Genomic DNA, 13,884 nt, shown 5'->3' with positions numbered 1-13,884 from the left:
CGAACTCGACGATTCTGGACGTGCCATCGAGATCAGCTCCTTGCAACCTCTAATTCCCACAGACGGCGCCAATTGACAAAGGATTAATTTGTCAATGCCTACAGATTGTAGACTAGGGTTTCGCTAGAAGTAGAGGGCAAGTAGATCTCAAAGGTTTCAGCCGAAAAGTACTCGATGATTGTAAAACTAGGGTTGCGTTAACAACAGATTCGATCCTTGCTTCGTCCCTCGACTCCCCCTTATATAGAGGGTGGAGCCGAGGGCTTCGTAATACACAAGTTACAGAGTTCGGGAGGGTTTCGTACCCAACCCGTAAGACTACAAATCTCTATCTTTCCTAATACAAACTATCTTTCCTTAACACTAAATGGGCTTCCAAGTCTTCTTATTCTTCGAGTCCTGGGCCTTCAGTAAACCCCGGGTACCATCTTTTGCAGGCCCATTGGGGATGCCTATGTCAACGACTGCCTTAGGGAAATATCTTTCCCCAAGAGGAGCTTCGCCCCTGGGCACAACGAATTGGTTGTAGCAAAAAAATCATGTACTACAATACTCCCTCCGTTCAAATAATGAAAGTCAAGTTGTGCAAAACATCATGTATAATACTTCTAAGCATCTCTGAATGCTTGAAATTTGATTCCATATGTATAACCTGACCTGAGTACTACCACTAGCTCCATCAAAAAATATTTTTGCATCAGTCTAAAACATGAGAAAGTGAGACTTGAACTCATCCATCTGTGTCGTGTGGAGCAGTGCCACCGATACCTGCACGCCTTGGCCATCCCTGGAGCGCATCATGGCCACATGACCATCCTGGTTCATCTTGATATTCTCGGTCCGTCTTGGCTTTCCCCACCCGAAGTCGGCGATGTCGTACGCCCTGAAGCCAGGCGAGCCTGATATGTTCATCATCCGGTCTAACGATGCCCAGAGAGCTGGGTTCATGAAATTCCACCCAGCGACTGGGTCCTCCTTCATCTTGTTGATCTCGTCCTGCACCGCCAATGTCGCGGCGGCTAAGGCGCGCTCGCCGCGTAGCTCAGCTGCGGGGAGCGTCGCGGTGCATCCGGCGAGGCACACGCCTATGTAGCCCGCATCGACGGGTGGGTCGAGGCGGTCGCGGGTGTCGGCGAAGAAGAAGAGCAGCAAGTCGTCGTCGGCGGCGAAAGGCTTGCATCGGGCGAAGGACGTCCAGGCCAGCGCGACAATGGCCGCGAAGGCGGATGGGGGACGAGGCAGGGGCGTGCCGTGGGCTTCGCCGAGGTCGACGATGCGCTGTTTGAGGCGCTGGATGTCGTGCGCGTCCAAGGTGAACGTCCGGCGGGTGAAGCTCGTGAGGTCTTCTCCGACGGCCGATGCCAGTGCCGCCTGCGCGCACGCGAACGGGAAACAAACAGGTATACTAGTTGTCAAACGCGTCCGAGCTGTCAGCGAGCGAAGGCTACTATGAGACAGAGGAACAACAACGTACCGAAGGCAAATTTGGCGCGATCTTCCGCAAGATGCTGCTGGCTAGCTCTTGGCCACCGGGCAGCTTGATGAGGGAACGGTTGAAAGTCGGCGTCGCGGCCGGTATCTCGCCACGGCACGCGGACGCCCACGCCTCCACGAAGGTCCAGAGCGACCGCCCGTCAGCCACGCCGTGGTGCACGGTCAGTCCGACGGCGAAGCCGCCCTCGAACCGCGTGGCCTGCACGGCGAGCACGGCGGTCGGCAGCTGGCTCATGTCCACCTCCGGCACGAGCCCCTCGAGAACGCGCACGTCGTGCTCCTCGTCACCGGCGAGGCGGCGGATATCGGCGTCGGACTCGGCGACGACGAACCTGACGGCGTCGGATGCGGAGCAGCTGATGCCCACGTCGCCGGTGTCCTTGAGGTGGACGAGCCTGCCGGCGAGCGGCGCGAAGCTGCCCAGAGTGGTGGCTAGGGAGGACTTGAGCGAGTGGAGAATGTCGTCGAAGGGCGGCATGTCGGCGTCGTGGTAAAGCAGGACGTGCTGCAGCTTCGGGATGACGACCCACAGTGCCTCCATCGCGGTGAGCTTGATGGGCTCCGGCGGCAGCTCGGCCGTCGCCGGCACGCCGACGTAGCTGGCGCCGATAATTTTGACTGGCGACATGGGGGTAGACTCGGTACAGCAACAAGTTGTGAGATACGCGATCGCTCGCTGGGCTCAAGTGTGCGTGGTTGACAGGATCCGAGGAAGGTTGCTGGTGCACAGCGCCTTATACTCCGTATTTGACAGGATCGATCCGAGGAAGGTTGCTGTGTGTGTGTGGTTGACGCGATCGCTGGGCTCAGGTGTGTGCTGGTGCACAGTGCAAATGGACCATGTAATGTGGATGGATGACGTAAGCGATGACTAGGACGACCATGTGATTCAGAAAATTGGGGTTAATTTGTTGTAGTATTGAGAGAAGAGACACAAAGGAACAAACCAAATGATTCTCTTATTTCATTGCAATGTGGGAGACCCACTTATATACAGGCTGAAGGGGTGTGTTGGGGAGACACCTCTTCCCCAACAGACACCTCCTGGGAGGCATCCCTCCCATACACAATTGATCACATATTTTATTTCCTAACACTCCCCCCTGATCAATTTGTCATCTGTATATTGCAATCCAAAGACTCCTCCTAAAAAACCCTGTGGGAAAAATTGAGGAGAAATATTATAACGATACGCCACCGAAAACTCCTTAAAAACCCAGTGGGAAAAATTAAGGAGAAACCATGTGTCATACGTCCGCACTTGTATTTATATTGTCTCGTTAAAAACCTTGTATGAGAAACCTTAGGGAAAACTCATAAAAGGAAAAAGAGTACAATATCAGTGATCGGAAGATCATCAATGAGTTATAACTAGGGATTTTACTCCCCCTCAACATTGCAAACCTAAAGGTTGTCTCATACCAATTCCACGAACTTAATTATGAAATACAACTGTTGGTAGAGATACTGTGAATATCACAATATTTTGTTTGCAAATTATCCCCTTACATTTCTGTAATTTATGAGGATAAATATAACTCATAAGCAATACAAGTGACATTATCTTGGTAGATAATGATAGGTGATTCGAATGAATCTCCACATGAACTCACATGTGGCCAGTCATTCTGCGAATTCATACACATCTTGTGATGCTTCATATGATTTCTGCAGAATGATCACTGGAAGGACCCATTTAGAGTCTATTTTGAAGGCTTCCTTCGAATACTCTTCCGATAAATCCAGGTCTTTGATATGGCACTTGTTGGGATCACATAATTAGCCACTATCATATATCACACATTGGTCCCATCTTGATTTTCATACTAGAATTAATCAAGAGTTTTGTGCATTGGATATATCTTAGAATAATCCATACACAAACTTTATACCTTTCGGGGATTGCACTCTCAATAAATTGCCAATAAACATAATGTCGGACTCGACGTATTTTGCAAGATATCTCAGTGCTTCGATGGTAGATATGGAACTTCAGCTCCATCTATCACTTCACCATCTTCCCACCTTTCCAAGGATTGGTATCCCATATTAGATATAATATGACCATATGTGTCTCCGATATTATATATCCGTATTGAACTTATTCAATATTTTGGGATATATGAAGACCGATATATATTTATTCCTGGGGAACAAGCTCAAGTTAAAACTTAAGCACGATTTGGTTTGACCCAAATCTCCGTCTTAAAATGATTGTGTGTATCTCAAATGTCTCGCATAAAGACATTGATGATAAGATCATCAACACCACTTAGGTGACGTAAAATCCAATTCAGGATTTATCCATGAGTACACATTAACAATCATTGATATTAGAGTTATCTTCATCACATGGAAGAACTCACACAGTCGGTTGTACCACAAAATTATCTCCGACTACTTCAAGTCATAGAATGACTCCAGAAGTTTTCCACACACATGTTGCGATTTTCCTTTGGATTCAGAATATTAAGTCCTTCAATGACTTCAATATATAAGTCCAAATTGAGTGACCAGTGGGAGTATGCGAGCACAACTACATACATCAACCACATGGATCAGATCGCCAATGACATTTAGTATCGAAACATGATTCCACTCATACCAAGAAGGTATATCACATCATGACCGATGTCGGGCTTCGCGAAAAACCCTTGTGCTACAAAAGCCTCGCTTTATCACCACCTCATTCTCTCTTCCCTATGGGAGATACTTATGAGGAGAAGGTTTTACTATCGTAAATACCTCTCTCTGATGAGCGAGCGCTATTCTTCCTCAATTGTTTCCTTTCATTTGAACCAATATAAGTGCAACAACACTCTCCATGGATTTTGGTTCAGGGCCCAAAAGGATTTTAGCAATTCCCAGGAAGATTTATATGTCGACATATGTAGACTTTCTCATATACGATTCTCATGAATCAATATCATTTGTGGAATTCTCATTGTGCCTCTCAACTCGTTGTGACTTCCCATAACAACAGAGTCAAGGTGTTTCGATGTCCCAGCACACAAAAATGTGTGCGCACTGTGCTGGGTCCTGGATGATACACATCCTTCAGGTGTCATTCAACCTTAGGTTGAACCACATTTAGTGATTGGGAGACCATCTCTTTTGTTCCAACAAAAACAAAGAGAACTTAGTCTCATATGATCACAATTCCCCCCCTCTTGCTCTCATATGGGGAGACGAGTGGTTTATTAGGTACCTCCACTCAATCCGATACATGACCAAAATGACACCTTTGTCATAATAAATATATTGGCAGATTATTTGCAATAAAATGCAAATTTCTCATAACCTGAACCTCTAGTTCAGTTACTTAAGTACGTGGATCAAATGTCAACGACATTTCTTAGCCATTTCCTGGCATTTCGTGTGGTACAGATCTCCCGCTAATGCCAGAAAATGTCCTTATTGCAAAAGCAATCAGCGTACAGGCCCCTAACTCCCTTTTCAGGGTTAAGGTATGTGACGGATTAACAATCATACCACAGTTATTCCTCACATAGATCCCAAATATATGTGAGGGCCCATGACATACGCTGGGGTGGTGATATCGGATGCAACCGATTACCGCAGATGGGAAATCCTATTTCCACGTACAAACTGCAAGGAGACGCAGTATTAAACATGCGGCGTGTGATTCCGCATGTTACCGCCAACTAAATGTTGGCAAATCACAATTCTGTAACATTGGCCATGCCACTTTGACTCTCTTTCAGAAGAGATCTAGCCAAACCATTGTGGGTATGTATAAAATATACTGAATATGGCCATTGAATGTTCGTGAAACAAATTCAGCGACAATTCCATTCCAATGGTATTATCCCACGTTAGGACACTCTGCTCTAAATTCGTCAATTTGAGCACTTAATTCAGTATTCACATGGTTTTGTGTGAATGATACACACATAAGATCATCTTAAAGATGCATCTGTGCAACCACGAAGCACCAACATAACCCACACGATGGTTGAGTAATTCACATACATTCTTGAATGCTTTCAAGAGTAATGTGTGGCTCATTCTGAATTTTAAGGTGAGAGTGCCTTAAAATTAATTCCCCTATGGCACGTCCAGTGCACATAAAATCTTATGATTGTTCGGAATATTGAAACAGTCAAGTGTTGGTCAACAGAATTATCAATAATTTCTCTAACTTCCCATACCATGGTGATAAAGGAGGAAAAATTATTGTGTACGCAACTAAATTGAGTATGAAATGATTCAAACACTCAATTTTCTCAACTATCATGTCCTCGGGACATAATGTTGCGAATTATACTACATGTAGTAGCACAATTCTAGGCTAATGATATTTGGGATAACCAGGAGACTACACGAGATCTCCAGGACATCTTGGGAATAACCATCCACAAGTATATCATCACTATAGCGGAGTTAATTTTCCTTCTACAGTACCAGAATATTTCTGGTTGTTCCTTTGAAGTTGAACTTCAATCTTATCCCATTGAACTCATTTGCCTTCTCCGATAAGGAGTTGGTGGTATGGTTCAATCCAATAGTTGACAGATTGGTAACCATTGGTACGATATTTCGTACTACCACCCCTTTGACGAATTTGAGAGTTGTCACAGCGATCATTTCTCTTAAATGATTCATGCCCTTTTGAGAGATATACTCATTTTCTATTGTTATTTTTCATTCAATTTACATTCAATTCTTCGTGGTTCTCTAACCACTAAATTGCTTAGCACAAAGAGCACAAGCATGAATTTCAGGGAATGGTATCACACCCATTGAACGTGATGATCCTTCATAAGAAGTTCATCAGATTTTACCCTGAAATACTAATGGTATTTATATTTACCATCATAGGAGAATGTAAAGTGCAGTAAGGGCTTACAATCAAATATGTATCTGAAATTGCCTTATCATATAATCTCAACTTGTTGTTGAGTTCAAGAAAAAAGACTGATAAGCATCAATGCACTTGAAGTCCCAAACACGAATCAATAGTTATTCGTGTGATGCTTATAACAATATATCTCCTCAAGGGGGTCCAAAAAGGGACAATGGATATTCACCATGCATTTAAATACTCAATTTGAGAATCGAGTCATTGCGATTATGCTATCTTATAAATAGCCATGGCATTATCTACATGTGGAGTTTCTGTGGCGACATGGCCACGAGTCGACAAAATCATCAATGTCCAGGACCCATGCTAAATGATTACTCCCACATAATGTCATCTCATCGCACTACCTTTCGAGAAAGGTCAGCCATATGGTGCATGAAATATTCATGCATTAATTTACCATCAGTAAATTAAGTAGAATGAAATTGCTATGGCTGAGCATAATCATGGTCATGGTGATTCGTAGTGACCCATAGGTCAAACCTTCCACAAGAACACCACAAATGTGGTGTAGATCTTCAAATTAAAGTTAGTCACCTCAAAAAGGGACAAACATAATTTCCTTAAAACACATGGAGATAGTCAACCACGTAGTGGTGCCTCACTCTTATGGACATTCTCATCGATCATAGCCTCCATAACCTTATGTTATTTATAACACATGAAGGTAATCACCAAAAAATAGTGTTAAACCTCTCAGTTGTGTCTGAAAATTAATTCGTAGCTATGATGGCGTCTCATAAGTTGTGTTTGCATGGAAGGTAATCACCAAATTATGCAAGTATTTTGCATAATTCTCTTCATAGCATAACATGGCGATGTTATCGTCACAAATGTCTTGGTTCCACATTTGATGGAGTACGTGACACTAAAGTCACAACCAATGACAAATGCTATGAAGTTGCGAAGCATTTGGAAAAACTTCATCAAGGTAGTCACCAGATGTGTAGACATCATAGTTTTAAACGAAAATTATTTCGTTGCTATGATACTATGCCATAACTATTGCGCCTTCATTTTTGCTTGAAACACATGGAGATAGTCACTACTAAGTAGTGTAGACCTCACTCTTATGGAGCTTTTTCAACCTTGTGTTAATTAAAACACAATGAAGGTAATCACCGCATGGCGGTGTAGACCTCGCAGTTGAGAACGAAATAAATTTATTTCCATCATGCAATCCATAAGTTGTGTGCAAAATTGAAGGGGTCATTATGTCATAATGACATAATTTAGACCTTAAGGTAACGGTGCATAATCTACAGTTAAGTAGTAGATGCCACATATCAATTACCTTCTAATTGACAAGTATAAACTTGACATAGTTATGTAAGTGTCATACACTTTGCTACATATGTTTTCCAAATTTGCAAGCAAATTCCATATTCTATTAGAATAATGGAGCCACCATATAGCTTTGCAATAGTATTACTCATGTAATACATACGTCATTTTACATACGTAAAATGATGCATAATAAATTATTATGCAATTCAGCAGGACACAATGGATTATTCTGTATATTTGCTTGAAAGCCTCGCAAATAACGGTAACCTAATGGTCAAACTGCTGAAAACAGCAAGAGTCCAACGAAACTCGATTGCAATTTGTGTAAGTCCAAGAGGTAGACCTCAAAACCAAGTGGATAGGATTTTCCATCCTCCTCCCGTGCCCATGCGGTTGCCAAATTCCCCGAGGGGAAATAACCGTCGAGGAATGCCGTGAGTGGCTTGCTGCACCACAGCCTCTGTGGTAGACCGTCGTGGTGGGTCGTTGCCGCCGAACAGGTCCGCCTCAAGCCGCCTCTTGGCACCACCACGCCTGTGGAGGTCAGGACGAAGCCGCGGCCACTTCATGGTGCCGCTGTCCGGGCTTGCCGCGTCCCTGAACCGCTGCGTGGATGCCAAGCGTACGAGCGCCGACACTGGCATGTAGCGCACCGGCCACCATCGCCTCGAGTCGCGGCCTTGGGAGTCCCGCGTGTTGCCGTGCTGCCGATGGCCGAGCCTCGCGTCGAGCGCGCGGGCCGGATGGAGCGTATGCCGCTGTGTGGCTGGTCCACCGCCGGTTGCCGTGATCTTCTGAACAACGTCGGGTACTAGCCTTCTTTATCCAAGACGCTCGGACGCCGTGTGCTTGAGCGCCTCATCCGAAAACCTGATTTGATTTCTTCAAGTTGCATGTTCAAGCGGGTGAATCTGTTCCTATATGCATAAGGCGTACAGGAAAAAAAATCAATTAGTAGATAATTGATTGATCACGAGAAGACAAAACGAAATCAACGTTGTCCTGATCGGTTTCTATTCTAAAACGAGTGGACGCATTGATATCGATTCTTCCAAAGTTCACTCTCCGTCGACGAGCGAGAGGCTAAGAAAGATTTGCTTCGCCGTATTTCCGACGAGGACGACTGAACGATTGTATGCATGTTCGTGGATGATTTGCTCCACGGAACATTGATCTTCAAACAAGGCTAATCTGAGTGCTCTTTTCCAAGTTCTGCAGAGTCGCGTGCTTGTTGAGGTTTCTGCCGGATGGCTACATGCGGTGGCCGGCAGTTCCGTGTTCCAATCATTCCTCTATTCCTGATCAGTTTCTGTTCTGGACGAGTGCGGACGAATGTCTTGCTCCGCCCTACATCATTCTTTGGAAAGACCAAAATGCTCTTGTGAGAGACTACGTGCTGATAACGTGTTGTAATATAGAGAGAAGAGACACAAAGGAATAAACCAAATGATTCTCTTATTTCATTGCAATGTGGGAGACCCTCTTTCCCAACAGACACCTCCTGGGAGGCATCCCTCCCATACACAATTGATCACATATTTTATTTCCTAACATAATTAACCGAAAATCCCACTCACATATACGTGGCTTCAAGATCTGTGCCAGCTATGCATATAATACAGAAAACTCAATATGTTTTTCAAGCTGATCGAGCTGGAAGTGAGAGGATCGGTTAACAACCCTGATCTTCCAGCCCAGACGTAGCCGTATCCACATTACACTTAATCAAACACCCCCGCCTTTTCTTTGCATCCGGTTGCACTCTCAGGATCATTAGAAAGGGCGTGATTGCTTGCTCTTGTTCGCCACGTGACTTCCCGTTTTTACTGAGTCAAGTTTCGTGCATTTGGCAGCCAATAGAGAAAAAAATTCTCTGCACAGCATGCTTTTAAAGCAGCATAGATACAGGCAAAAGTTAGATCAATTTGCAAGCTCGATTTAATTGTTCATTAAAATCAAAACATTAAACATGAAAATTATGTGAAATGGTGAGGTGAAGCTACTGCTCGAAGGAAATTTCGAATGGTCGCCTTTTCTTTGCATCCGGTTGCACTCTCAGGATCATTTAGACAGGGCGTGCTTGGTTGCTCGCCATGTGATTTTCCGTTTTTACTGAGTCAAGTTCCGTGCATTTGGCAGCCAATAGAGAAAAAAAAATTCTCTGGACAGCATGCTTTTAAAGCAGCATAGACGCATGCAAAAGTTAGATCAATTTGCAAGATCGATTTAATTGCTCGTTAATATCAAAACTTTAAACAGGAAAGTTGCGTGAAATGGTGAGGTGAAAGTAGCTACTCCTCGATTTTTTTTTTCAAATGGTCATTATGTATGATAAATTTGACAAAATTTGTCTGAAAAATCTCCCAAGAGAACATGAAATAGAGTTAAAAATACTGAACGAACCTACGAACCGGTCGCGGGAATGAAATCACAACATCGAGACGCATCATTTTCATGTAGACCTTATCTCGAATCGATAAATGGGGATTCAAGTTGAACTAATTCAGTAAGCCACAATACTCATTAAGGTGCAACCTAGCAATGGCATGGCCTTTGGTTTCTCTCGCCGAGCCCAAATAAAATTGCTAGCAACCAATTAAAATGCAAATGATGGCGGGGTAAGTTGCACGAGATGGGAAAATTCCATGCCATCAACCAATAACGCCCAAAACGTTTTATGAAATCAAACATACTGATAGGGGACTGGAACAAAGCTTAATGTATAGCTTTCCTGTGTGTCATCCAAATGGCCAAACCACCATGTTGTAAATTTTCTATGATCTAGAGTCCATCATGGCAGAAGAAAAAGCACTACCTAGCACCAGGGTTTAGGTTGGATGATGTATGTTGTAATATCATCATCAACAAGGGCCCAAACTTATTGAGTGTTGTATTTTCTCATGTAACAAAAATTAAGATGACATGCGCATTTAAGATATTTGTGTGGGGAATTCTACATTGTCCGATTCCTTGTTTGGGAGTTCTAGCAAGAGGTCTACGATGTAATTTACTAATCTTATGAGGGTGTAGTATTAAGTTATATTCACCTTTAATTTCAGGGGTATTCTCGGCAACTCATAGGGTAAAAAAATCATGACGCAGATTTGATTTGATTTGTTAACAACAAAGTGCAATCTGTCAGATCACGATTGATATTCACAGATTTTGAAGCATAAATGAGGGCCTGTAATAAGCCGACGACTGAATTACATACTCGTTCCAGTCATCACTTACATCATCATCCACGTTACATCGTCTATTTCCGCACGTCTGCCAAAAGAGGACGAGACGAACATGTGTGCTACTGTAAAATTCTTGACAAATATAAGGCGCCGTGCACCACCAGCCTTCCTCGAATTCTATTCTTGTCAACCCCCATGTGGCGCCGAACACACTGAAACAAGGGGCGCTGCACCACTTAAGCGATCGCGTAACTTTGTTTTTTTTTTTATCTCACACCTTGTTGCTCTATCGAGTCTATCCCCATGTCGCCAGTCAGAATTATCGGCGCCAGCTACGTCGGCGTGCCGGCGACGGCCGAGCTGCCGCCGGAGCCCATCAAGCTCACGGCGATGGAGTCACTCTGGGTTGTCATCCCGATGCTGCAGCACGTCCTGCTGTACCACGGAGCCGACATGCCGCCCTTCGACGACATTCTCCACTCCCTCAAGTCCTCCCTCGCCACCACTTTGAGCAGCTTCGCGCCGCTCGCCGGCAGGCTCGTCCACCTCAAGGACACCGGCGACGTGGGCATCAGCTGCTCCCCATCCGACGGCGTCAGGTTCGTCGTCGCCGAGTCCGACGCCGACATCCGCCGCCTCGCCGGCGACGAGGAGCACGACGTGCGCGTCCTCGAGGGGCTCGTGCCGGCGGTGGACATGAGCGAGCTGCCCACCGCCGTGCTCGCCGTGCAGGCCACGCGATTCCAGGGCGGCTTCGCTGTCGGACTGACCGTGCACCACGGCGTGGCTGACGGGCGCTCGCTCTGGACGTTCGTGGAGGCGTGGGCGTCCGCGTGCCGTGGCGAGATACCGGCCGCGACGCCGACTTTCGACCGCTCCCTCGTCAAGCTGCCCGGTGGCCAAGAGCTAGCCAGCAGCATCTTGCGGAAGATCGCGCCAAATTTGCCTTCGGTACGTTCTTAATTGCTCTGTTTCATAGTAGGCTTCGCTGACAGCTCGGACGCATTTCTTAATAGCCGTTCATGCGCAGGCGGCACTGCCGTCGCCCATCGGAGAAGACCTCACGAGCTTCACCCGCCGGACGTTCACCTTGGACACGCAGGACATCCAGCGCCTCAAGCAGCGCATCGCCCAACTCGGCGAAGCCCACGGCACGCCCCTGCCTCGTCCGCCATCCGCCTTCGCCGCCATTGTCGCGCTGGCCTGGACGTCCTACGCCCGCTGCAAGCCGTTCGCCGCCGACGACGATCTGCTGCTCTTCTTCTTCGCCGACACCCGCGACCGCCTCGACCCTCCCGTCGACGCGGGCTACATAGGCGTGTGCCTCACCGGGTGCATGGCGACGCTCCCCGCGGCTGAGCTCCGCAGCGAGCGCGCTCTGGCTGCCGCGACGTTGGCGGTGCAGGACGAGATCAACAAGATGAAGGAGGACCCAGTGGCTGGGTGGAATTTCATGAACCCAGCCCTCTGGGCATCTTTAGACCGGATGATGAACATATCAGGCTCGCCTGGCTTCATGGCGTACCAGATCGCCGACTTCGGGTGGGGGAAGCCAAGACGGACCGAGAATATCAGGATGAACGGAGATGGTCAGGTGGCCATGATGCGCGCCGGCGATGGCCAAGGCGTGCAGGTATCGGTGTCACTGCTTCAGGCCGCACAGATGGACGACTTCAAGTCTCACTTTCTCATTTTTTTAGAGTGATGCAAAATTATTTTTTGATGGGGCTACTGCTAGTACTCAAACCAGGTTGGTAGAAATATTAATTATAAGCACATGTGGAATTAAATTTCAAGCATTCGGAGATGCTTAGGAGGACGGTGGTACCCGGATCAAATCCTAGTTTGACGATTTGGTGTTTTATACAGACAGGAAAATAGGGTGTTTGTTTGTGCGCTCTTGTTGGAATTTATTTTCAAGCATACACAGATAACATGCTCTTGTAGTATTTCTTTGTTGAGCGACAATTTATTTTCTAAGTCCAGGTCTCTAGTGTCGATTCTCATACAACAAAAGTTAATAAGATATGCATATTTATATAGTTTTGTACCATCCAATCCATAATAAATGTTGTAGATTTACTACAAAGATACTACTTCCGACATTTATTGTGATAGTGTATTTTTAGGCGTTCCTAAATCCGTAGAGAAAGTACAATAAGTTCTATTCAGCTAGCTATAAGAATTAAAATAGTATATTATTGCTTAGTTGGAGGAAAGGAAGAAGGAGAGAAGAAGAATGGGCTCTTAGGGCATCTCCAACGGGGCGACCCATCCCGCGCCCACACGTCCGGATGGGTCGAGCTGGACAAAATTCCGGCCCAACGCGGGGACACACCGCAAACGCGGACGGCCGCGGCGTCCGGAACGACGCAAACCCGGCCCAAATCTGCGCTAGGTTTGCGTGGCCGCGGATGGCACGCGCCGTCCGTTCGCGTCCGGCCGCGTCGCCTCGTCTCCCTTGGACCCACCTGTCGGTGACCCGTGAGGCTATTAAATCGAGACTGGAGGGGATCTGGCCCTCCACTCCAGTCCCCACTCCACTCCCGCAGCGAAACCGCCGCCATGGCCCCGAAGCGACGGTTCGCTTCCAAAGCCAACGACGACGAGGCGAGCAGCAGCCGCCGTCGTCCGCCGGCGATGCGGCCATTCGGAGGAAACCGAGGCGGCCTCCACATCGGAGAGGCCGCCCGCGGCGGCGCGGCATTGCCGCAACCGCCGCCGCTGCTGCTCGAGCCCAAGCTCGAGTCCTCGGAGGAGGACCCCGACCTCCGCGCCGCGGCTCGCTCATCTCGGCGGCGGAGGAGGACGCGAAATGGCCGCACCTCCATGCGGCCATTCGCACCTCCGAGATGGAGGAAGCGGCCCGGCGGGCGGTGGAGGAAGCCGAGGCACGGGAGCTGTACGCCTAGGCCCGCCGGGCGCGACGGGAGGAGCGAGGAAGCGGCGCGGCGGGAGGAGGCCACGCGCCGCGCGGAGGAGCGGCGGCGGCGGGAGTCTCGGCGCCGCGCGGAGGAGGAGCGGCGCCGAAGGCCG

The 13,884-nt window shown here is 47.2% G+C and overlaps 2 protein-coding genes across 2 annotated transcripts; one reads left to right on the top strand and one right to left on the bottom strand.

Moving 5' to 3' along the window:
- Nucleotides 1-587: 587 nt before the first annotated feature.
- LOC124678301 (phenolic glucoside malonyltransferase 2-like) lies at nucleotides 588-2,175 on the bottom strand. The gene is made up of 2 exons (XM_047214210.1): nucleotides 1,475-2,175; nucleotides 588-1,371 (listed from the first exon to the last, which is right to left on the bottom strand). Exons 1-2 carry the CDS (start codon nucleotides 2,120-2,122, stop codon nucleotides 703-705), a joined length of 1,317 nt encoding a protein of 438 aa, XP_047070166.1. The 5' UTR covers nucleotides 2,123-2,175; the 3' UTR covers nucleotides 588-702.
- An 8,891-nt stretch (nucleotides 2,176-11,066) lies between these two features.
- LOC124676615 (malonyl-CoA:anthocyanidin 5-O-glucoside-6''-O-malonyltransferase-like) lies at nucleotides 11,067-12,726 on the top strand. The gene is made up of 2 exons (XM_047212653.1): nucleotides 11,067-11,799; nucleotides 11,879-12,726. Exons 1-2 carry the CDS (start codon nucleotides 11,152-11,154, stop codon nucleotides 12,551-12,553), a joined length of 1,323 nt encoding a protein of 440 aa, XP_047068609.1. The 5' UTR covers nucleotides 11,067-11,151; the 3' UTR covers nucleotides 12,554-12,726.
- Nucleotides 12,727-13,884: the final 1,158 nt, after the last annotated feature.

The sequence above is a fragment of the Lolium rigidum genome, chromosome 7, assembly GCF_022539505.1.
Source record: "Lolium rigidum isolate FL_2022 chromosome 7, APGP_CSIRO_Lrig_0.1, whole genome shotgun sequence".
In the NCBI taxonomy this organism is placed as follows: Eukaryota; Viridiplantae; Streptophyta; class Magnoliopsida; order Poales; family Poaceae; genus Lolium; species Lolium rigidum.
Note: the sequence above shows the minus strand (reverse complement) of the source record. Positions and strands in the feature narration are given on the sequence as shown.